The sequence below is a fragment of the Meleagris gallopavo genome, chromosome 14 (genome assembly GCF_000146605.3).
Source record: "Meleagris gallopavo isolate NT-WF06-2002-E0010 breed Aviagen turkey brand Nicholas breeding stock chromosome 14, Turkey_5.1, whole genome shotgun sequence".
In the NCBI taxonomy this organism is placed as follows: Eukaryota; Metazoa; Chordata; class Aves; order Galliformes; family Phasianidae; genus Meleagris; species Meleagris gallopavo.
In genome coordinates this window covers 5010657-5036516 of record NC_015024.2, presented here as the reverse complement: position 1 = coordinate 5036516, position 25860 = coordinate 5010657, and the positions used below count along the sequence as shown (strand labels likewise).

Below are 25860 nucleotides of genomic sequence, written 5' to 3'. Positions count from 1 at the left end.
ATAATGAAGAGTGCTTGTGCTTAAGTGTACAAGTATATTGATATATTACAGGCAGCTACAACTGCAAGCAGATTTGCTTACCACTAATATCTAAGAATCTTTTGATGTGATGTGTTTGTTTGTGATTCTGTGGTTTCCTTGTTTTGTTTTGCATGCACTTTTGACTGTCACTCATTGCTTTCCCCATCTGCTTTACCTTCCATGCTTCTAATATCTAATTAGATGCCCTTATCGTGTCCAAAGGCATCTTGAAACTAGAGGTTTTTTGTTTTGTTTTGTTTTTTTTCCCCAGTGGTACCTGTGAAACCAAACAGATAATGCAAAGGATGTTATAGTACCAAAGAAATCACATCATTTTCTTGCAGTGTCTACCTGCTTAATGTTTAATCAGCACCTCTGGGAGGTAAAAATATTGTTCTGAAAATACTTCACTTCTGTAAAATTTTAATGTGGAAGCTTTGTTTCACCAGAAAATGTTGGCTTATGTGCGACAAACCATTGTGTAGAAGATGATATAAGGATTAATGGTGCTATTTCTTTCCCCCAGACCAGTGGTAGGCATTGTACCTATTTTCTTACCCTAACTGGCTAATGCAGAAGCTTAACCTGCAACGATGCAATGCTGCAGATGCTTTTCAATCAGTGTGCTTTGGTTTTTATCTTCTTTTCAGGAGCACTGAGGGAACTCTTGCACAGTAGGCAAGGTAAATTGGGAACTTCTTGCTCAAATTCTTGAGGTAGGAAAATATCTGTTTTTCAAACAGCTTTATGCTGTTTGCCAGGCTTAGACAGATCATAAATATTTCTCATGTCCTTCACATGAGCATTTATAAAGGCATCCCACGCTACCAAACAGATGCCCCAGTCATGTGGTACTCCCCAGTTAAGGATTAGTCACAGGCAAAACTAGCAGCAGGAGCTTTCTAGAGTCCTTTCTACTATTTGTTTGGCTGTTTATTGAAGATTTCTACCAAAAAAAGCTGAACAGAAATTTTATTTCTAACCGAATAGCAATTGCCTAGCTGTATGACCTAGTGTGCTCAAACACTCTCTTCTTTGTTATATGCAGGGTTTTAAAAGCTTGACAGTGTTTTTTCACATTAAGCAAAGGATTGAAAACTGTGTTGCTCAGCCCAGCCAGCATGTCTTGCTTCTGGTTATCCTGATTTTCATGAACAAAGCAAAACAAATCCAAACACACAGTCTGTGTGAAATCAGTATGAGGTTCAGATGATTACATAAGTCATGTGCTCATACCCTATGGTGTAGGAAAGCTGGAATAATTATAGTAAAACTTGTAATTTTCCACTTGATTCCTACGTGATCTAGTGATGCAAAAAGAGTGAATTGTGTTCATACACAGCAAGTTAATAGAAAACAATCAGAAGGTGGCAGAATTTGTGAGATTTACAATTTGGTTTTGGATTTTCTTGTTGCCTTTTTTTCTTCCTTGTGTTCCTTTCCACTCTTCTTCTTTAGCTTGTTATTTTATTTAAAGGAAACAATCACCCGTGGTTGTGTTACTGGTAAAGAAGTGACCTCATCCAAGCTTCCTGCTCTGCCTGCATCCCCTCTTCCACCTGCCATAAAGCACGTTGTAGCATTACAGATGTAGGTATTCCAAACTGCTCCTTTAACAGCCGTTGTGCCTTCTGGTTAGTAGCACCATTCATGATGCTGGCAACGCTGCGTGGAAACAGTTCTCTCTAATTTAAAAGGGGGAGAGGAGGGAGATGGTGTGGAGGGTCAAGTAGAGCTCCATCAGACATCAATAGTTCTGTGTGTAAATCACCAGCAGAAGGGGAACGCATCTGTTCTGCATTTGCTGTGAAAAACAAGTGAAAATCATCATGAAATGTTTCTCTTTAACATTTTAAAATAAAAGCTCTGTGGCCATAGTAGACAGAATATGTTATATGACTACTTAATGTAATTTTTTTGTATGGGAAAAATAGAAATTGCCCTTTTTAAACAGTCCTTAGATCAGAGTTTAACTGTTAAGCATTAGCCTACACTCCTTTAGCACTGTTAATCATTGCACTGAAAGTCCAGTTGCTGACGTGAAATGGGCTGCCAGCTGGTATTTACCAGCAAATTGCACTTTTGTGGATTTAAAAGCAAACCAAATGAACAATTCAAGCTTAATTTTCCTAATGCTGTTCCCTATGATTCTGTTCCTCTGTCTCTTTTCTTTCTTGCCCTCCTCTTCCTTGGCAGGGAAGATAATGTTCTGCACCAGTTCTGCTGTCCGCCTTCGGGGTCTAGTAGTCCATCTTCAAGATAACAGAGAAGCTCGGGGTCGCTAAGTGTGCAGTCAGTGCTACATCTGTGTAGTCCATCTCCTCTTCTCTCTTACTGGTGTGTATGGGACTGAAACTTGCATGGATGCCATAGGATTCTTGTTCATATCAAATTTGATTTGTTCAGAATGTCACAGCCATAAATTTTTGCCATCAGTACTTGGTAATCCCTTCTCCACGCTCTTCTACAGCTCTCCTCCATGCGTCCAGTATTTAAAACAATTGCAAACTGTAAACAAACACGTAAAATGCACAATTTATTTTGAAGTAAAATAAACAGTATCGTAAGTCTTTAAGTGTACTGTGCGTTTTGTTGTTGTATGTGGTCATGTGATATGAAGGGTACAAACTAACGTGATTTCTTCTCCCCTAGTAGGATAGGAAGAGGGACAAGCTGTTAATTACAGTCCGCATTAGCCCAAGATTTTTCTGCTGTTGATCCTAGAAGTTTGCCTCAAGGCTGGGAGACCACCAATATGACATTTTATGCATGTTACTCTGTAGAGATTACATGTAACTGTTGTTTCTTTGCTTTTTGATTGTTATGAATAACCAGAACATCTATGTTATTACACAGATAAATTGTCTGAGTGATTACATTTCTTAGCTTCTTTGCAGTCTGATTGTTAAGTTTGCTAGCCTGTGTTTGTCAAAGTCCCATATGAAGCGTTAGCACAAGTACAAAATCATTTCTTAGATACTTCATGTACCTAATTGATGAAAATATTTTTCTCTAAGCTGTGCACAAAGTGAACTAATTGAATGGCCCTGTAGCTCCAGGTAGATAAATGTGAACATGTCCATGTGCGTCTAAGAACAGAGACCAAGTTACCATTGCTCAAAAGGCACTTTGCTGATTACACCTTTCCAGGCAATCTTGCGGCTCTAGAATAACTGAAGGATTTCCACTACTTGGATCTTCCAAAATTAAACAGCCCGAGCAGGTATAATGGGAAACAGATTTTCTATGAAGTGTCATTTACTAGCCAGAAGCTAGCAGGGAAGAATAATTGGAGGGGTGGGGGGCTGTTTAAAATATTACTTCCAGCTCTCTGGAGCAGAGAGCTGGTTGAGTGTAGGGTGAATAACTGTGGTTTTTTGTTTTGTTTCTGTTTTTTTGTAGTTATATGTAATTTTGAGGATAGAATAAAAGGAGGATCAGAATCGAGGGAAGAATCTGGAAAGGTAGTGTGAGATTGTCTCATCCTATAATGTTCTTTGCTTATGACTCTGAACAGTTAGGATTGATTCTCTGCTTCTTAACACAGTACCAATTTACACGTCCTGATAAATGTTTGCTTGTGCCTGCTGTAGGCATGATAGTGAAGTGTCTGAAGCCTAGGGAAGAGCTTGTTTGTAGAAAGCTAATCTGCCTTCATGATTGTATGACAGTTTGCCCATGTCTCTTATTGTGACTGTGTCGACTAAAGAAGATATGGCTTTTCCCATTATTTGGTGCTGAATGCACCATAGCTTCATGTTTTCCTATCTCTTGATATTGGATAAACACGAAGGTCTTTCACTCCCATTGTAAAATGTGTGAATTACCCAATTCAGAAGTTATGAAGTAGATCACTGCAGTTTAATATGTTATTGGAAATGTTCTAATGTTTCATGGGCAGGGTACAACACGTGTAAGTGTTGCTGACCATTTTGGCCTTTAACTGGTGTGATGAGGAGTTTCTCAGAGTTGCTACCCAGAGATAGCAACAGGAGGAATTTCTGATATTTTGATTTGCTTATCTCCCTCTCAGATGTAAATAGTAATTAACTCTCCCTCCTTGGTGCACTGAACTGGAGCACTGTAATTATTCTCTTCCGTAGCGTAGGATTTGTCCAATCTTTTAATAAGTATCTTTTGTATGTTTGTATAAAGGAAAGGAAAGAAGAAAGACTACTGTTTAAATATGAAAATTAAAGCCACCAACTGTAGGTGGTGCCAGCACTTTTGCCTCGAATGTGGTTTGTGGTTAATGATGGGCCTCAGGAGAAACGAGGTAGAGAAGTGATCAGTGTTATTAGCTGTAGCAGGGTGTTATCATCGGTTGTTTTCTATCTGGTATTTTTCCAGTTAAAAGAAGATAGTAGCATTGTAATTTGCTGGCATTTGAAACAATTTAAGTTGGTATGTATCCACAGTATTATCAAATTCTGGCATTTACTCTGCATGGAGCAGATAGAGAAGTGACCTTCTCTCATGCTGTGAAGTCAGAAATGCACCAGTAAACACTTTGCTATTTAAATAAGTCATGGCTGCTTAATAAAACATGCAATGAATTTCAGGATTTAGTACTGGAACCTAGAAGAGATTCCTTTTTAGCTAGGCTGAGTTGAGCCTAAATGCTGCACAACATTACAAAACGCAGGTTGCAGTGGAAAAATTCCTTTTCCTCCTTATTCCTTGATGGTTTTTCAATTGCTTTTGTTAACTATAACATAGTTAACACTGTCTTATTGTGCATTCTTGTATGGAAGGTGGAGAGAAATCACATTTTTCTTGTCTTCATGCACCAAATCTTTTCAGTCATGACCTTGAAGGGTTGGACTAAAGCTGCTGCTTTGTGGAAACTCTGTTCACGTTTGACGTTTTTCTTCTGGCACTTTTAGGCACTCTCACCTATTGGGATCAGGAATTGTTGTTTTTCTTCGGCAATGTGGATTTCTCCTTTGCAAATGCACTCCATTCTTACATTGTTTTGATTGTTTTTGCCCCAAATAGGTGGGTAAGACCCATTATACACAGTTACTACTGACTTGCTGTTGTTTCCTGCACATGCATCACTTCCCCTCTGTGGCTCTGACTGTGGGCTGTTGATCCATAGCTCAGAGCAGATTATGCAGGTGCTTCGTGCTTGAAAGGCATGGATATTTATGCACCACTAGATGGAGCAGAGCACAGTTCGACTGATAAATTCAAGTCTTATCTCCCAAAGTAGTATTAAAAGTAACTAACTATCTGAAGCAAAATATTTTATAACATGAGGAGAAGAAATAATCCCCTGAAAAATGTAATGGGACATAGATCTTCACCATGAATCAAATTAAGCTTTCAAAAATTTCCCTTAGCTATTCGACCAGCTGTGTAATGTGTTATGGATTGCCACTATTTCAAGTAACTCAAGATTCATAATGAATTAGAATTATGCACAGTCTATGGCTAAGGAAGCTTCTTAGCCATAAACCTCTTTGATCAGGAGCCCAGGAATGGAAAAGTTTAATCTGCTGTTTAAAATGAAGCAGCATTAAAATAGCATTTAAGGTGACTCATTGAGGTCTTTGACAAGGGTGAGGACTTGGCTGAGTCCCTGTGAAACCTCCTGATTCATAAGTTTAAAAGGGTGACATTCCTTATTATATAATATCGATTTACCAAACTGAATGTTTTGTTGTGCAGCACCAAATCCTTCCTCATCTCAAGCACAAAATCGGAAGGAATTCTTGTTTTTTAAAACTAAAAAGTATCTGCACAAACGTCTGGAAGCATGGGGTATTATTGTGCTGGTAGCAGGACTGAATATTACAAAAATTTCCATCTTTTATAGTAAATGAATAATTCCTGAAGCGGTGGCTAGAGGGAGCTCCAATACAATCTGTTTCAAAGCTTTTTCAGCAAGTAAATCGTTATGGGTAAGGCGGCACGAAGCTGTAGATAAAAAGAAAGGCAGCCTAGATTAATTTACATTTACTTTTAAAGTCTGTTAACACTGGAGATGAAGGATTGTTTGATCACGTGGAATTACAGATTAGATATATGTGCCAGCATGCCCTACAGTCAGTTTTGTTTCTCTATTGTCATATATTCATGTCTGCTTGTATAACATAGTCTGCCTTTGCCATTCTCAAGCTGCAATGCAGAATGTGTTCCAGGGAAGTGCATGTGTGTAGCTGTACGTGTATGGGTAGGATGGAAGAGGTCCTACTGTCGGATGGCTGACAGTTAAGGAGAAAGGAGTGTAAGAACAGGACAAATGCACAGTGGTACTTCTCCAAGGCTAAGGAACGTTTTGGTAAGAAGCTAATCCAGTGTTGTTATCAAGTGGGTTTTCAAGTGAAAAAAATAATCACAATTAAAAAGCATGAATAACTCAAAACTACTGGAGAGATTTCTATTGTCAAAGCAGCAGAAACTCTAGTTTCACTGTTCTACCTCTACCAAATTAATTTTAGCAATTCAGTTAAGAGTACCATGCTCCTATTGAAAGGGCTTTTGGCTTTTTCCCTTCTATGTGCAGGTCTGTTTCATGTTTTCTTTTAACAAAATGTGCACAGCAGTTGCTCAATACTGGGTGGGGGAATCTGTAAGGCAGCACAGCTGCACAGGTTTCAGTCCCCTGCAACATTAACAGCTTGATGTAACTCACCTGCTATGAACTTGATTATCTGATTTCTGTTCTCCCCAGCAACTTGCTGAAAGACACTGGGCTTCCTTGCCAAAAGGAGGCCATGAGGCAGTTGCAGGATTACCAGAATGTGCCAAGCACTGGGCTCAGTGGTTGTAGGGACTGGTTCCTAGCTGCTGTCAGGGGGCTCCCCACGTTCTGATGAGCTGTCAGAAAAGGATAGATATAGAGGAGACATAAGCTGAGTCAGTCTACAAGGAGAAACAACATTTAATGAACTGAGTAAGTTTTGCCTGGCTGTGTTGGAAGGAAACAGCCTCCTTCTCTTGGCTACCAAGCGACTCAGTCCTGCTGCCATCCAGTTTCCACCCTGTAATGTAGAGAACTGAGTTCATTTGCCAGTTCTTAAAAGAGACTTTGGAGACCTGGGCAGTGTTGGAGGGACTCTCCCGGGGAGAGGGTTGTTTTGTTTGTTTCTTTGTTTTGTAAGAGAATGAAATTATAGATCTGGAAAGGACAACTATCCGTAATGCTAGTATTCTTTACATACATAATATATAGCAAAGATTTGGGTACTCATTAAGGACTGATTCTGTTACATGCAGATGCTTATAAAAGTAGGAAGTTTCAAAGGTCCTGGTTAGTATGGCCTCTTTGCTCTGCACTCAATGTGTTTTACCCCAGTTGTTGCTGCAAAATGTGGGTGTTGCTGCTTTCCTTTAGAGCTGACAATGGATTTCAGAAAATTTGAAAGACTTTCTGTGTTTACTAAACAAGGTGGGTCACTGAAGTTCCAATTAACCAAGGACCATTTCTTCCCAACATTACATCTGTTTTTCCATATTCAAGTGAAAAATTGCACACAAAATATGGATTTTCATGAAAAAATATGCCCCTCCTTTCTGGTGTTTCATGTGTGTTTTTGTTTCTACACCCTTTTATAGTTCTTACTTTTCTGATCTTAATTGTATGCTTTATAGCCTTTGGTGATTTTGGCCTATACATTCATAGGGCAAATGCATGAAATAAACCCGATTTATAACCCATTAATGTAAGTATTTTTTCTAAAGAAATTATGTCATGCTTCATTAACCTCTGAATTTTTTTCTAGCCCATCACTGGAGCATGGCATACCTGAAAATTGGATAGTATTGATAATCTGTCTTGCTCTCTTTCTCAGTTAAACTCACCTTAATAGAGAATTAAATTAATTGTAATTGATGTTTTATGACGAGACTTTGCCAGAGGCTGCTATAGTAGAGATAATTTATCTCAGTCGGGCAACGTTACCTAATTTTATTTTGTGATTCAAAAACCAGATTATTATTAATCAGTTGACAAGTATTCTGATACTGGAAGGAATGGTGACCAGCCCACTGCTCCGTCCCATAGAGGCAGCAGGTGTTTCTGACAAACAACTTTGTTTGCTCGCTGGCTACGAGGTTCCTGATGCAAGCAGTTTCCCTGGGCTCTGGGCTTTGTTAATGAGTGAGCCTTCAGCTGTGCCTGCTGCTGTCAGCTGACGGTGGAAGCTGCACAATTGCATTTGCTGTCTCTAGGATTCACTATTAAATTGAGGTGCTCTCTGTGTGTGTTATGCTCTTGTGCAGCCCGTGAAGACGCACGTTCTGTTTAATGATCAGACTTAATTACTGACAATTCTTTTTATATTTATTTTTAATTTTAATTTTGTGGCATTAAGAATGCCTCCACATCTCTCTCGTGCTGGGAGCCCCGGGCCAGGGCGCGCTGCTCGAGGAGGAGCCTCACAAGAGCAGAGGGACAGTCGTCTCCCTGCCCCTGCTGATGCAGCCCCGGGTACCGCTGCCTTTCGGGGCTGAAAGCACACCGAGGTCATCAATGGAGGCAAAGGTTTAGGTGTAAGTAGAAGCTTATTGCTTTACTACAGATGAGGCTAAAGGTCTCTGCCACAAATCTTAGTCCAGAGATAGCTTACCCATGAACAGGAAAATACGACAGGCAGTATTTATTAATTTGCTTGTAGCATGCCCTCTCTGTCAGATCTTTGAATGGTTAAAGTAGGAGCGAGCACTAAAATGGTGGCTGCCATAGCCAAACGTGTGTATAAATGCCTAATGTTGCATGTTTCCACCAGTCATTTGTTTCATCTAATTTTATAGTGCTGAAAAGGTAAATGGTGTAATACTGTCTGGGTAAATCATATGAAAATGAATGGGAAAGATTCATTTAAAGCATTCTTTTTAGGTACTTCGACTTTGTTCTATGAATTTGGTGTTTTGAGGGCTTTTTCAAAAGTTTCACAGAACTATATGTGTAGCAGTTATATATATGTATACCTGTGTGTGTGTGTGTGTATGTATATATATATGTATGTATATGTATGTGTATGTATATATATATATAGCAACATCCCAACTGTGATTGTGCTCCAAAACATCCACAGCTGCATCCACTTGGCAATCAGAATTTTTGGCCCTCTCAAATACATCTGGCATTGCATGGTTCTGACTTCTTGGTTTACACTGAAGCTGTTCTAGTTCCCACAGGTGGTACAAAAGTGTCCTGAACAGATCTACTGTAAATACCATTCAGAGCATAGACTGAATATGGCAATCTCTTTAGAACTCTGAATTTGTACAAAACAAGTAGTGATCTCGCTATGGTTGATCTGTCTCATCTTATGAAATTTATGGTAATGAAAATCATTCTTTCATTATTATTACAACAAATTTATGTATAAGATTTATATAATCTGGTATGTAAAATATAAAATCTGATACTTACATACTCTGATACTTCCTCAGGTTGGGGTTCACAACCACTGCCCATCAGCCCCTATGAAGGGACACGCTGCCCTGTACAGAACCCGTGACCTCAGCTCCGCAGTACTGGGGCTGCAGGGGCTGCAGGGTTTGGTGCCAGCTGGTGCTGTCAAGGAAGTACCTTTCCATTTCTTAGCCATGCTTCATTCCGTTGAACCTCTGTAAATTCACTCTGAGTACTTGTTAAATTTAAACTGCCGGTTAGCTGAAAAACTCTGTTTCCTTTCTGTGAGCTAGACTGCTGTGTGACTTCCCTTCCTGATTCCAGCAGTCACACTACTAACCTCTCTTTTGCCACAGATGTGCTGATGATGTAGCTCCAGTTGTGCTTGTTTTCGGATTCTGCAGGAGTTAGCTGCTTTCATGTTATTACACTAACTGTAAGCATTTTCTTCCAGAAAACCATTATGCTTTTAAAATGATCTAACTCAATTTTCAACTCAGTGGGTTTGTAGCCAACAGCAGCAAAATTACTAAAATGTTTACTCTGTATTTGTAGGGATAAAAAGGTTATTTTCCATATTTAAAAGAAATATTCTAACCTCTGGCAGACTGATAAAGTAGTGCACTGCAATTTAAGTCATTGACTGCGCCTATATGGATTTATCTGGCAATTTTCTTTTTCAGAAATGATAAAAAAATGTAATAGATGCAGTTTTAGTGATTGGTAAGGAAACAGCACTTTGACTGCAGGTCCTTGAATCCACCTAACTGCTAGTGTAATTGTGTTCCATTTCCTGGGAAACAAAAGGCTCCTGCGCACATGGCCTCTTTTTGTAGTCTGCTGCTGCTTGTCAAATGCTGGGTAATCTAAGAAAAAATCACTAATATGTGTAAAAACAGTCATTGATTGCAAGTGAACGTATCAAAGTACATTGGAAACCATATGAATTCTTAACTGTAGTTGATGCTTCTGGATAGGAGCAAATAGCTTTGTCATGGTGCATGATGAATTAGCTCCAGGCAGCGCAGCCTTTGGCTCATGCTGCCTGCAGGTCTGTACAAGGGAAGAAGGCTCTTCTTTGAGCCTTTTGTTTTTCCATATGCACGTAAGCAGGTGCAGTATGCAAACAACAGGGAGGTGCCTGCAGCTTGTAGCAGTGCACAGAAAATACTTGAGCTACAAGCTTCTCTCAGAGCACTCATTCTGAACCAGGGAATTAAAATCTGCTGATGTGAGGTGGGAAAACAAATTCTTACTCTATAAACCAGTATGAAACGTGAAGTCACTGCTCCACTCCTGTGATGTAGCTGTGTTACTGCTCCACGCTAAAAGGTCTCTTATACTTTGAACTGCCTGTAACCATAAGTGTCCTGAGTCTATGTGAAAATACACCCAGCAGAATTGGTCTCTGTGTTTTAAAGGATGAAGTCAAAAGTCTGTGTTCTCAGCATATAATGTACTCTTGCTGATTCACTGTCATATTCAATTTTTGTTTGTTTTTTTTTACTTCACTGCATCACTTGTGCAGAGCTCTTGCTAATAGTCTTAGAAGGATTGTAGTAACAACATAGCTTTGAAAGGGAAATATGGTGATCAAACACTTGTTTTAAATTATATGACAATTTTAGTTTTCCTTTACAACCTTTTTCTGCTTTTTTCATTCTAATGATCTCAAATGCCTTGTGGGGATTCTTGTAGAATTTAGACCTTTGTAGCTCCTGCATGATACACAAATGGAAAGGGTAAGTTAGCTGCTTCTGACCACAGCCACACAAATGAGAACTTTTAATGGACAGTAAGTTTGTTCCATCATACTGTTGAACAAAATGTTTTCAGACACTTCAGTTCTCAAATTACATTAGTATCCTTCCTAATGAAAGATTAAACATAGATCTAGAAACTTTCATGTCTTCAGACTGAACTGTGCACAATTGACTGTTGTCAATTGTCAACAATTCACTCTCTTCCTTCTTCAGAAAATCTCTATTCCCATGTTGCATACATCAATTGGTTTTGTTTTTATGGCTCCAAATTTGAGCTGCAAATGGTAGTAGAGCTTGTTAATAAATATCTGATCCTCATGTAACTCTAGGAATAAGTGTGATTCAAGTGGCGGAGTGTTCTTCTAACACATTCCTGAGATATTTTAATAAGAAAGCAATTCTTCTGGCAAGATATCAGCCTGAATAAGAATACTGATTAGATGCCCAATGGATTATGATTTCTTGTCAAGAGGATGATTTCTTCAGAAGGAAGGGAATTTTTGCAGCTCCTTTGGAACACCTACTCAAAGTCATTGCAGGTGGGCTACCTAAATGCAAGGCATCACTGAACTCAAACTGTATCACAAGGCAAATGAAGAACCTTAAGCATGAGGGCCACTAACTTCTATGTGCTATTGGAGGAGCAAATGTAGCTGATGAAGTTTTTCAAAATTATTATTTTTTACTACTGTCTTTCACAGTGTAATGTATTACTGTAAAAGTAAAGCATTTATTGAAAAGGAAGCTTCCCCACGTCACCCCATTCTTAGGCTACAGGTTGCTGTAGGAATATAGGCCTCAGTTTTGTCTGTAAGTGGAAAGTGAGTTCTATTTATTATAATCTTTCCTTCTCTATAGAAAATAAATTTTACCTTCACACAGTCTTCTCAAATTAATAAAACTAGCTAAGCTTCTGAATCTATTCCATCATGGTGAAAGGGCTTTGTTTCCTAGACACTGTTTTTTCTCAAAGATTTAAAATCTATTTGAGATGCCATGATTATATTTTGGATTGGAAAACATGTGAAGATGAATGTTTGAATATGCTTCTGTGCTGAAGATTCTCTAAATTATGATACAAACCCGTCATACCAAGGGAGAGATGTGTTCTGAAGGAGGAAAACTAAAAGAAAGCTCATGTACATAGCTCGCATATAGCCCAAGCTAAGTAGTTGGATCTCCAGTATGTCAAGTAGATAAGTGTGATCAAAGTTTTCCTAGAGCTTTGGTTTCTCTGATTTGCTTCTTTCTCTGTGGCCAATGTTTTTGTCACTTTGCCATGCAGTGTCCAGAAGAGATAGAAAAAACACGTTTATCAGTCAGTTCTGTAATAATCTGTTGCCTGCTCAGCCTTGTAATCCAGCTTTAACTGTTGTAGAGCTGAGGCGCTGAGCTGCTGCCTGAGGCCAGGAAATACGTGCTGCCAACTGGGTGCTGTGTGAAATGTCCAGGCCCAGCACAACTGCACTCAGGAGCCTGCTGTGCCATTCATGCCCCAGGAGAGGAAAGCTTTCTATTTCTAAGAGCAGCATTAAACGTACATCTAAGTACTTTTTGGTCTAAGCATTTCACTAAAATATTCAGATCTTAACATATGAGAACAGGAAAATGAGAAGCAAGAATTTCAGTGGTATTACTTAACATTCCGAGTCCTTCTGAATGCTATTTCTTCATGGATGGTTTGTACCAGTTTTTATGTCAGAAAAAATATTACATTGTATCATACAAAAGAAAGATTTAGTTACCCACGTTTTCTACTGGCATAATTTTTTGTCCTGATGACTCATGTCAGTGGAGTGCTGGTTAGTTCTGTCCTATTTACCACACCATTAGACTGAAGCATCTGGAGTTGGGATGTTCTACTTTACTTTCAGATCTATGGTGTAGACGTGCTACCATGAGACAGGTTTTGTGAATCCAATGCCAGTGCAGCTACCAGAGGCACTGCAGCCATCCTGGGACATTGTCCCTTTCTCTGGGTGGCTGGAAGCAGTGCCTGTCAGTAGCCATGCTGCTCCTGGGCCAGTGCCTGCTTCTGGCAGTGCTCTGTAGCGGTGCTGAGATGTATGGGAGCGAGCTGAGCATGCTGCTGTGCTGCTCTGCCTTCAGTTCTTTTGTTGCACTAGCACAGGACACAGCTGCATGGCTGATAAATGACACTCCATCCACAAAAGACGTGATGGCAGAGCTTCTAGCTATATTTCCACCAGATTCTTTCTAATTTCTGGGAGGAACCTGGTATCTTTAGCTTCTGATCCACGATATTCAAAGCAGAGTTTTGTACAGCTTGTTCCTTCAGGGCTGTTTGGCTGCATAAGAAAAGGAAACACTGAATTGCAAGCTGATGATCTCTTGAGCTTGGGGCAGTTCTGAGGTTTGGGGGAATGTTTTCTCCTTGGTGATTTGGCAGACCCCCAGGCAAAGCCAGACTCCTCTAATGAGAGGGAAGCCAAGATGATGTGGGGAACAGAAGTTAGAGAAGAGAAAACGATCACAAATGTTACTTTTTTGCTTTTTTGCTAAGCTCTGTGTTAAGTAACTTCACCATACTGTGAATTACTGAGCAGCTGATGGGGGGTGCAGAGGCAGGATGATGCAGCCGGCTGTGTGTTGCTGTTGAACTACATCACAGAGAGATGCACCTTCCAGTGCATGTCATGAGCTGCTGGTGGCTCTTGCAGCTGTTGCATGCTGGCTGACACACTAGGATAGCCAGGAGCCCTGGCAGTGCTCAGGGAAGTGACTTAGGGCAAGTTCACATGATGTCATCGGTTTTAGTGAGGAAAACTGTACACAATGTGATCCCAGTGAAACACGTACAATCCAGAGCAGCTACGGTGTGAGGTGGAGCTTAATTTACATACCTTTCCTAATGCATGTGTTTTTACAGATGTCTGTGGGAATAAAAAGAAAAAAAATAGTTTAGACTGCATTGATTAAAAATAATTTAAAAACAACAGTAAAAAACAGAATATGAAGGGATGCTTTTGGCAGTAGGTTGTTTGATGACTAATGTAATGGCTGAACTTCTCACTTCCATTTCTGTAGAAGCATGTTCTGGCCAAGATTGTTCCTTTTGTTACCTTCTTTTGGCCCCCTGTGGTTAGATGCTTTGGCTGTACCTACTAAAGGGAGTACTGGCATACAAAGTGTTCATCATGAATGCCTTTAAGAAGGCGTAAATATTTCTATGTAATGAAGTTGCATTAGAGAATACAAACAATTTGGCTGTTCTTTGTATGTAGAATATCACATCATCAGGCTGCAATGTAAAGGTTTGCCTTTCTTCTGTGTGCTGCTAGCTTGTACAAAGAAACTGTGACAAGCAGAAGTTATTCATTGAGCAGTATGTAGCAATGTCTTAAATTTTTAATGTATTGTTCTGCATTCCTTTTCTCAGCATTGGAAAAAGGCAATACCATGCTGTTTCTAGCACTAGCGATTTGATGGAGCTCAGAACTGTGTCTTCCCCCACATACACACACCATCCAGAGTTATCAGTTGCTGACAGTCTATCTTTGCACAAACTTTGCACTCCAAATAAATTTCACTTTTTAGCCAAAAGATGACATATTTAAGCAATTTTTGTGGGAATCAAGCTGTGGATTTTTCAACTACAGCTATTTAATCTGTCATTACTGTATACTTTCATGCTGGAACATCTTGGCTTTTCTCAAATTGGAAATTTTTCTGACTCTTTACACTGTGCTTGATCACTATATGCATTTACTTGTAGTCTCTGACACCACTAAGATAGGTAGTAGCATGATCTCATTTATTCTCTGGTTAACTGAGACTGAAGCAGTTGCAGCCACCTCCACTGATGGAAATGGAATGTGCCTGCCTGAGCTTAGAATTGAACCGAAGGGCTGGAGACTGCCCACTGGGCCTCTGGAAAGGAGGCAGCCATACTGGCCTGGTACAATCTGATCTGCTCAGCTTGGTATGAGCTTCCATATAACTTTGTGCTCAGTCAAGATCATTTAACAAATACTCTGCAGAAGCCTTATAGCACAGATACAGTGCTGGACTACTGCAGTTCCTATATTTTACTTATCCAGTCTCAGCAAGAGCAGTTACTGCATAGTTTATTACACTGGTGGTTGCTGCGCTCACACTGACATCTTTCTTAGAAATATCATAATGATTTACGTTGTCACTGTTCCACACTGAGACACAGAATAGTTTAAAGTCTTTCTAATGCTGTGCCTTAGATCAATAACTCTCCTTGTTTATTAACAGAGCTGAAGAAAGCGAGATTTCAGATTATTGATTCTTCAAGGCATTCATTTTCTACTTTTCTCTGCCTATGTGGCGTCAGGAAATCCATGCTGTGCAGTTACATAATCTTCACTAAGTGCGATTCCGTACCTATCAGAAATCAACATCTCTTTCATCACAAGAACAAAAAGAAAGAAAATGAAGAGGAAAAGAACCTCCCCACACACACGCATGCACAAAACCCAGAACTTGTCATAGCTCAAGGTATCGAGAAAATAATTTTGTGCTTGAATCAAACTTGATAAAGCATTTTAGAACATGATCTTTTAAATAGATGCTAGGCATCTTTCATATTCAGGTTAGCTCACTACACAGCTTTAGCAGTCGATACATGCATACGGTTCTAATAGCAGGTGTAATAGCCTGCGGCCTTGTTTTTGGTTTCAGGGCAGAACTCTCAGTATTGTATTTAATATTCGTGTTTTTGGAAACATCAATTCTATTGGGTTAAGACTGCAATTGTCTGAATTTTTGACCAACGATTACTTGGAAATATTTGTTTTGTCCCTCATAACACTCTGCAGAAGTGGTTATTTTATGATTGTTGTATTTGCTTAGAGCTTGCAGCTTCAAATCAGGAACCATACATATCCATATTTCGTATAACTTTCAGCCTTGAAAGAGGTTGTTCCCACCAGCAATTTACACTCATTCTTCAAGTTTCATGCTGACCACGTTAGCTCCAAAGAATCCTGCTGAATTGTAGCCCTCTGTGCTAGCTTTAGTTCCAGTTCATGCAAAGATTCCTCTGCCTTTTCTCTGAAATGTTAAGTACTTGTATGAAGATGTCATTCAACTGACTCATCAGTGGCGCTGGTACAGATTTCCTGTGCTCCTTACCCGGAAGACCTTTTTAAATTCCATGGAAACAAACACAAAACTGCTTACAGGGTTGCTTACAGCATTTCCCTGATAGTGCTGGATTGCTCTGCAGTAGATTTCTTTTTGGTGGGAATCTAAGTCTCTTAGTTCAATTTTCAGCCACTTCCTTGGGCAAATACAGACAAGTATAATACGATTTTACTTTATATTTTAGAGTATGATTGTTGTTGTGTTTTTTTTTCCGAAAGGCAAATGTACTGCATTTTGGAGTTCATTCCATTATGGATGAACAAACAAGTTAAGTTTTTGCCTTGTTTTTTTCTTTATAGCTCATATCTAGCTTTCTTTTTTTCTTAAAAAAAATCGGAACAATTAATTTTTTTTCAAATATTCTCAGGTTTCAGGTTGCTTTTATGTTTTAAATTATTTTTCATTTTTGTACAGTATTCAGAAAGAACCAAAGGCTAAAATGTGATTTTAGGTATAAAGGACTGGTTGTGTGATTAAGTGTATTCTATTAATCTGTTGGAAATTAACTGGCTTTGTGTACCCCGAAAATTCAAATGTCTCAATAGATTTTACGCCTAATTTTTCCCATCTCTGCTGTCATTTTTTCTTGGCCACAAAGCTTTGTCCCACATGGCATCAGCCTGCTCCTGACATCTCACAGAGGTGAGCAGGACTGTTGGTGCAGGTGACCAGGTTAAGGGTTCTGCTGCAGCTTTGCCTGGGTGTATGGCTCACTTCAGCACAGTTCTTGATTTCTTTCTTGCTCTGCAACAGTGATTTATTTGGTTGTTCCCGCCCAGTGACTTCCATCCCATTTAAGTGACCTTTCCTGTGTTTGATGTTATGTTTATATCTGATCTTCAGCTCAGAAAGCCAGTCATAAGCCTTTCCCCATTGGGCTGCTTATAATCTGTCTGACGGAAGAAGTGAATTGTACATGGATGGGAGTTCTCTAGCACAGAGACCTTCCCAGGCTGGGCACTGCTCTGCCCACGTGCCCTGCAGCAGCCTGCCCAGAACCCTGCATGGCATGGCACTGCCCAGCACCCACCAGACCCAAGTCTGGGTTGGGCCCAAGTGTGTCAGCAGCTATCGTGGCTGCCAGCTGCCAAATCAATTAGATCTGTGGCATTATGTGTTCTTAACTGCAGTTACCAGATGCACAAACACTGTTACTAACAGCACAGCACAACACTGTTGGCAGCAGCACGAAAATTTCTGGAAAACTCTCAGGAAATTCAGATCCTTTTAGCCCTGTTTAGGGGTGGCCTCAAGATGGGCGTTTTTGCTGTGGAAACTGAGCTCTCTTCCTGTGTGTTCAGAAAGATCTGCATCTCCTGACAACAAAGCATGCATTTGTTGGGGAGCCTTACCGCAGGGGGCCTTCTCCTGATGGAAAACAAGTTATTCCTAATGAAGCTGTAATCCTGCTCCTTGTGATTGTGCGAGGAGTCCCTGAGGTCACAGAGTGCTCAGTGTCACTTGGCACAATCCAAGCTGCATGGGTGGAGGCTAATCAGCTGGGCCTTGTGTCATTACCATCTCTTCGTTATGCATGGTGCATTGTACCTCGCACAGAGTCTTGTCAGGATTTATTTATAGCAATAAGGGCTAGAACTGTTCAGAGAATGTTTCTGAATCTTTGCTAACAGTGAGGCAAAAAGTCCATCCGGTGAGCAGGTTGGCACTTGGGCAGCAGATTGTTAAGCAGTTTAAACTTAATTATAAAGAAATTAGGTTCGCCCTTTCCAATTGTTAAACGAACAAATAGCCAGCACGTGTAAACCAACCCATCAAAGTGCGTTGGTATTCACAGATCCTGAACTCTGAGAGCAAACAAATTACAGGGTGGGAAAAGCTCCTCACGTCTGTTTTAAATCTCTGCCTGCACTGCAGTTATTTGGGCAGCGTGGTTTGTTTCCATTCCTGTGCAGCTGATTCTTGTGCAGGCTGTGCCCATGGCCGCCTCCTCTCGCACAGCCCTCTTGCTGTGTGTAACCACACCCGTAATCTTGGTATTAAAAGTGAAGTTTGCAATTGATTTACAAATAACCTCGGTAAATATAATGAAGGCAATTCTAATGCTAATTGTGTGAGCATCTGTAACCATACACATTCATGACTGTCAGAGAAGTTGACCAATGGCAGCTTGGGTAAGGGATGGAAATAGATAAGTACAAACAACTATTTAAAATGGTACTTAATATGATGGTGGAAAGTTCATTGTGAGCCTTTGGCTAACATCATCTTATAGCCTGTGGAAATGCTGTTTTCTTTTTACTCTAAAAATTTAATTTTGTCTTATGGATGTTTATAATAAACCTAAAGTGATGCACAATGAGAGCAAGTTTAGTAATGCCACGCTTCATGTTAAAGTGCTGCTATTTAAACAGCAGTGGAGTTGTACTTTGTATCTTAAAACTTCCTGCTGCAATAATTCTTTGGGAATTGTTGCAGCAATTGTAGTTGCCTTTCTGGAGAGAGAAGAAGAAGCCCAAGGATTTGAAGGCTGACCGTTCTGTTAGTAAATGCATGCGAGAAATCTGTTGCCTGGTGTGAGAGAAGCCACCAGAGAACAAAATCACCTAAGAGTCTCACAGGAGAGCTTCACCCAGCTCCCTGTTGTGTGCCACTGTTATTTTTGCTGAGCAGATGTACAGAGGATGAAAGCAGTGTGGCTGTGAGCACATGCTGTAAGCTGCAGTGCTGTTCTGTGACTGTGATTTGGTTCTGTGCTGTCCTATTCTGGGGTTCTCTTAGCCAGTATGCCATGGGGCAAGAACACTTTTCGGATCTTGAAATTACTTACCTAAAGCAAGAATCAACTTCACAGTGTGCTGAAGGGCAGCGTGTGCTCTGGGCCGGGTTCATGCAAACAACATGCAGGTGTGTCTGCTGAGGAATGAGCTCACAGCTACAAAGATGTTTGCATGGCCTGAAGATTTCAACAGTGTAAAGCTTTTTGACATTTCATAAGGAAGGCTGTACTACTCTATGTTGGTTTATTGCAAGGTCCTGCTGTACTGTCACAGCTGGATTGAGCTGAGATTTTATTGCCAGAGCACACAGTGCAAGAAGGAAAATAGAACAGATGTTCTGGAAATGTTCACTGTAATAGTGCATGCAGTACAACTTGGTCAGGTATTCATGTAGCCAAGTGTTGTCAGTCATATTTGATCACTCTTTGCCTAAAGATGCTTCTTTAAATCTCCTTTCACTAATGAATAGGAAATAGCTTCTGGGTTTTTTGTATGTTTGCTTGGTTCTTGTTTTTTTGCAACTATATTTAATGTCATGCTAGGTACTGTATAATGTCTGTAAAAATGAAGATAACAAAGTTATTGTCTGAATTTATAGACTTTTTTTTTAATTGCTTTAATATTTTATAATTTTATTCTTTTGCTATCATCTCAGGACTTCACTGGAAACAGGAAGCAGCATCTCCACCGATCCACTCAGGTACTGTAGCAGTGCAACTGCAGTTAATGTTAGGTTTGGAATAATAGCAGTGAACTCCAATCTGTATCAGCTTTACATCACGTAACTTTATCTTACGATGTGTAATTAGTGAAGGCATATTGACCAAGCATTCAGATTTTTCTGTTTTTAAGTAGGGATAACTCTTTCTTTCAGGGTTTCCAACTTAAATTCAGTTCTGGTTTAAACACTGTGGTTTTGCTCTCAGAGGACCTTGAAGGACAGGGAGGGCATGCTTGTGCTTGCACATGGCAAAACCATCTCTCAGATTTTTATAAACCTAAGTTGTGCTAAAAAGATCCGATCATCCCTGGTAGTTCAGTAACAGTACTCATTTTGTTTAAATGTTACTTGTTTTTAAATTGTTTCATGTTTTCATGCAATCACACATAAGAGTTAAGAAATTAGAGCCACATGAGTCCATCACAGTGACTGACATTTGATCACTCAGTTAAGAAAAAAATGCTAGTATTTTTAACACTGCATATCAGATGGGCACTTTGAATGTTTTACTGTCGTAGCTGCGCATTAAAGTGTGCATCGCTCGTGAGCTTCCTTTGATTAATGAGGGGCAAAGTCCTTTTCTCCCAAACTGACAGTTGTCAGGTAGATGTTTTCCTTTCCAAGGTGTTTGCTTTTGAGGATGCAGACTTTTGCACACTGTAGTTTTAAGTTTGCTTGGACACAGCATTATTGGGAACTGCTTTGTTTACCCTTGTGCAAATATATGGGCCTTCTCTCTCTCATTCATCTCCCAGTGTGCAATATTCTGAAAGTGAAGTGTGTGTCTTACTGCCATTTCCTAAAAAAATGCCCACGAGCTCCTGTGAGTAATATTACCTTTGTCTTCAGCTCAGCATAGTCACAGTGGACGTGCAGATTTGACTGCAGTGTTGTTGCCAGCACGCTGTTTCTTTGTGTGGCGGGACAATGCAGGAAGCAGTCAGCTTTCCACTCCCCTCAGTCTTTCTGAAATCTTACTTGAGCAAGAATCTTGTAGCTGGTTTGACGTACGTGGCTCTGGGAACCTTACCTCAGAGAAAAGTACTGCTGCCATCTTTATTCCAGGCAAGGCAAACCTTTGTGAGAACAGCAGGTTTTATTACAATGCCTTTCATTATAATGATTTTTTTCTGTGGGAGGATGTCAGTGAGGGAGATAAGGAAGAATTGAGGAGATGTAAGAAGAGGTTAAACTCGGTGGGAAACTGTATAAATTTAGTTTGAGTGCAAATACATGTTTACTAGAAAATGTAGTGATTTAGTGGTTTTAAGTTGCTAAGCACTGTACAAACCTGTGAATATTTTCTTTTTTTCTCTTATTTTCCTGAAAAATGAGACTGCAATACTTACTCTCCACCAACTGTGGTCTCTGCCCTTGCTGCATGGCCCCATAAATCATAAAGTTTCACTCACACTGCTAATTTTGATGGCACTGGTCTCATTAGTATGCATTCAGTGGGTTGCATTCTTTTCTTAAGCTTGCAGCAGAGTGATGCAAACTGGTATGGAATCCCTGATTGCACTTCTTTATATTTCAAACAAAAGTTTATTATTCTAGCTTATATTCTACCTTCTAAAACTGCAAGTTAGTAGGGTTTCAAGACTTCTCTCTTTATTCCATGCACTTCCATAAAACTTCTGTGTTCTTATGCTAAAGCAAATAAATGATTTTGAGAATACATGTTGTTTCACAGAACTGTCTTTATAAAAATTAATTTGGCAGTAGATGTATTTGCATGTGAAAAGTCCTTTTACATTTTGAAAACGGAAAAGAAATATCTTGTAGTTACCAAATGAGGGAGTGAAAATGCTGATTTTTAACTACGAATGAAAAAATGTTATGACACTTAGAAGCTTTAAAATAAAACAGTCATAGAGGAGATGTTAAAGAATCTTCCAGATGTCATCAACAGAAACAGTGATGTTTTTCCTAGGGTAAAATAATTGAAGAAACAGCGTGTAAAATCTAACTGACTTCAGTAGGTCAAGTAAGAATAAACCTGAAACTGTGATTAGGCAATATTAAAGGGAATATTTTTTAATAATTTTCCTTTGAATGACCCGTGAAACAGAAGGTACCAGTTAATCTGAATCCATCTAGTGTCCTATCAAGCAAATAATATTTTCTAGGCTACTTTCCTTGCCTCATGCTCATCAAGTTCCAGTCTTCATCAGCAAGGTAAGTTTTGCCCAATTAAAACCACTCTTCTAGATCTTGGCTTCTCTGGAACATTGTGACCTGGATATCTTATTTTGTTTAATTTCAGTTATGCATAGATTCCCCACCCAACAGATCATTTATTTCTGCTGGATCTGTGTAGACTGCACTTGTGTTCTGCCTGTCAGCTGGGAAGTCATACAGCTGGGAGATGAGAAAGGAGTCCAGTGTTGTAAAGAATAAGGCTAATATGGAAAAGGGCTTATATCCATTGAGAAGAGAAAAACCTGTACAAAATGACATGCTACGTATGCATACTATGTTTTGCACAAACATTTTCAGACTGCACACAGTATACTTCCAGGATATTTTGAGTGGTCCTCTCTCAGCTTTCAGCTGGTGTCCGAAAAGATTTTGATTCTTGAACCAAGGAGAGTCTTCTGTAGTATTATCACACCTACTTCTGATGTTCACATTTTTGTGGCCTGTTTATCATCTTCTGTAACAGAATGATCAACTAGCGTTAATCTGTTTAGAGAGCAGACATTCAGAAACAGAACAGCAGGTATCTTACTATCCTCGTGAAACTTTGGCAATTTCAAAAGGTTTAGTAACCAAGAATGAAGAATATTGTCAAGTGGCAATTAATAATAATAAATTCCCCAATAATTTCTGGGGAAGCTGAATAAATCAAAGATCTCTGTGAAGCAAAATAACTTGTCAGAGCACGTGTAGGCAGCCGAGCTTCCTCTTGAGCAAAGAGAAGGCAGGGAGAACCCCTTTGTTTCTTCCCTGATTCCCTACATATCCCCATCGCATCTGGGTGTTACAGTGGTGCAGCAGAGCCCAAGAGCTCTGTTCATGTTTCTCTTTCCATTTTCCCCAGTCAGGAAGGGATTCTTGCTGATGTGGCACCCAGAAATGCATCAAAAGTCCTAAAAGAGAGGTCTGGTTTTGCAGAGCCTCTAACATGAAAACATCTCTTATTTATTTTTTTTTAGGAGCAACCTAGGAAAGCTTCCCATTCACTTGCACATGAACAGTATTTGTTTTCCATTTTTCCACTGTCAAGAAAGGGCTGCAGCTTACAGGGGCTGTACATGCCACTGTATTCTATAACTGAGGCCTTCAAGAAGCTACTTCAGGGCCTGTTCATTTGCACAAAATCTGATATTAACTATACTTTGTACAGTCCTTGCTCCTTAATGTGGTGTGCACAATGAATGTCATGGAATTAGTAGGGAACTGCATGATCTTATTCTCATGACATGCTGTAGCTCCACAACCTATGAATCATTAGCTTGAAGTTCTTGTCTGTGGCTACAGAAGTACTCCTCCTGGAGTCAGAAGGACTTATGGAAAACAGCTCTCTTGCTGCAGGCTTCCTGTTTCTGTGCTCTGTAAGTAGGCAGAAACACAAGTAGACTTCCACACAAGTAAAATATTTTCAGGATTCTTCCTGTCATATCATGATAAAGGGTGCAAGTAAGTAAAGATGTATAATAGTTGAATGTATGTATTTTATCAAGAATTAAAAATTATGTAGCTAGACAAGTTGATTTTCCTGCATTGACTTCATAGTGGGTTTATTTTATACAACACGCTTCCTCATCAGAGGACAGCTTTACTTCAGCCTCCCAGGTTGCCAAGGCAGCCATCCCTAAAACTGGGACTTTTACACTGTATGTTTTATCTTGCCTTTTTTATTTTAATGGCTCATTTTGAAAGAGTTGTCAGAGTCTTCAGTAGATTGCTGCCAGAGCTGCCTCTCCTTAGCTAAACTCTAAATGACTACAAACATTTCCAGCATGCTGCTCACTTATGGTACCGTGCTGAAGCTGCAGCTCAGCCAGAAATTACTGCCCTATTAGGCCTGGGAATTCTAGGTCAAGGGTAGCAGTAAACGCCTTTCTGAAAGAACTAGTTTTATACTGGCATAAGCGTGAGATGAAGCTTAATTTTCTTTGTTGGTTTCCTATGGAAGACAAGTGAAAATGAAGACTGTGTTGAGAACATGGTGCTTTTCATTTGCAAAAGCCCTAATTAGCATTTTGTCTGCATGCGGAGCAGTATAATCAGTGCTGGTTGCTGTCAGAAAATTCATGGGTACATGGCTTTATCTCACTAGAAGTCCAGTATTTAGAAGCAAGCAATTAAGGTGACAAATAGCTTCCCCACCCTCCCCCCCCCAGTAAAGTGTATGATGGACAGAAAGAAATCACTTTGCAATGTGAATAGTCAAAGGATGTGTTTTCTCAGAAGTCTCATTTGGGCATCAAAACTTCAGATGATGTCTCATGAAGTTAACTGTCTCTGTATGGCTTTCCCCTTCTTTCTTGATCCTGAGAGTAGCTGGCTTTGGTTACGGAGCAAGTCCTTCCTTGCTGCTTTGGGGTGTTTCTTGAGGAATCTCAAGAAGTTCAGACAGAAGAATGTTCAGATAGGGAAAACCTCAAAGGTAAACATTTTTTGGCCATCCATTTGTTCTAAAAGAGGATAAGGTTTCCATGTTATTTTCTTGGTGCATTACAAGCAGTAACTGCCATCAAACACCACCAAAATGAGAAAGTGCCATCTCAGCCAAAGTCAGAGTTCAGCAGCAGGGAGACTGGGGAGGTGCCAGCAGCCACAGAATCCCAAAGGGCTTTTGCTCAGCTCCCCTTCAAATAAAACTGTCCCTTCAAAGCACAGGCCTATATTAGGGATGGAACACTGGGTTGGAAGATTTTGATATGAAAATGTAACATTTAGCTTGATGGTATCACTTTCTGGAAAACTGCCAAGCTACTGAAGCCCAGGAGAATGAGAGAGCAGGAAGAAAAGTAGGCTGGAAATCTCATGGTGTGTGTCATATTGTTAGTGGGCTGGCTTATTAAATGTGAGCAATTGTTTTCTTGGGAATCACTTCAATAATTTCTGCTGCTGGTGTGAAAGAAATCCCAGGGAGCGAGTGCAGGCACCAGGCAGGGGCTGGGGATTGTTTTTAAGGGAATGTCTTTTAAGATTATTTTTTTAAAGATGCAAATGAAATGCGCTTCTTTCTTTTGCTTTTTTTTTTTGCAAGGTGTTTCTTTGTGATCAATTCATTCCCACTGCCCATCCTAGTCTGTTTCTAGGGAAGTACAAGAAATTGTGACATGCAAATGTTTGAAGGTTGTTGCCTAAGCATAATATATCTGAGTAAGGATCAGTGGTTTCTTTAAAGAAGTAAAGAAGCAGCTAACTTACAATTTAATTTTGACTAACCTTCCACAACTGTGTTTCAGGGTGTTGCAAGGTGCCTGTGGTACCAAATGGTGACAATGAGTAAAGGCAGACCCAAAGGGCCCCGAATTACCACCCTGCGTGGGCCTGGGGGGCTCGGATGTGCCTGCACTCCTGAGGGGCTCTGGTTGACCAAACTGCTGAGGCTTTTCTGTTTAAACAGCATAATGATGGTAAAAAAGAAGAAAGCGCAACAGAAGAGATGTTTAGTTTTGTTTCATGTTTCCTTGGGTTCTGCCCTTGGTTCTCTTGTTATTTGTGTATAATTCTTTCCCTCCTCTACTGATAGTGAGCAATACCCCCAGTGGCTCCTGTTGCTGACTTTCAAACCTCACCCAAACTGTACTTTCAGGAAAGGTGATTCTGGCAGTGCGGCAGGCATATGACCTGGTCAGTGTCCAGCAGGGCTCGTGTGCCTTGCGTTGCTTCTAAAGCCATCCCGTGTCAGTAAGCCCCGCGGCTCCCATGTGAGCTCCTGCCCGGGCACCCCGCGAGGAGAGAACCTGCGCTGTGGGCTCGAGGGGAACGGAAAGGTGGGAGAATCGGCCGGGTATTCTATTAGAGACAGAACATCAGTTTGGACTGCCGTTTCTTCAGAACAAAAGCAGTGTGCTTTTAGCACGTCTGGCCGGAGATTCTAAATCCAAGCCAAGTGCCCTCTAGGCCGGGGCTGCCCGCTGCGGGGGGCGCGCTGTG

The 25860-nt window shown here is 40.2% G+C and overlaps 1 protein-coding gene across 7 annotated transcripts in view; it reads left to right on the top strand.

Annotated features, from left to right (window-relative positions):
* The window catches only part of IQSEC1 (IQ motif and Sec7 domain ArfGEF 1), a 314042-nt gene that overhangs the window by 147186 nt on the left and 140996 nt on the right, over nt 1-25860 (top strand). For 5 of the 7 annotated variants that reach the window (XM_031555537.1, XM_019620032.2, XM_031555535.1 and 2 more), the window contains one exon: nt 19678-19722. The exons of the other annotated variants lie outside the window; for them this stretch is intronic. In XM_031555537.1, the coding sequence (XP_031411397.1) occupies nt 19678-19722 (45 nt within the window). The remainder of the gene's footprint in view (nt 1-19677; nt 19723-25860) is intronic. 7 annotated transcript variants of the gene reach the window in all.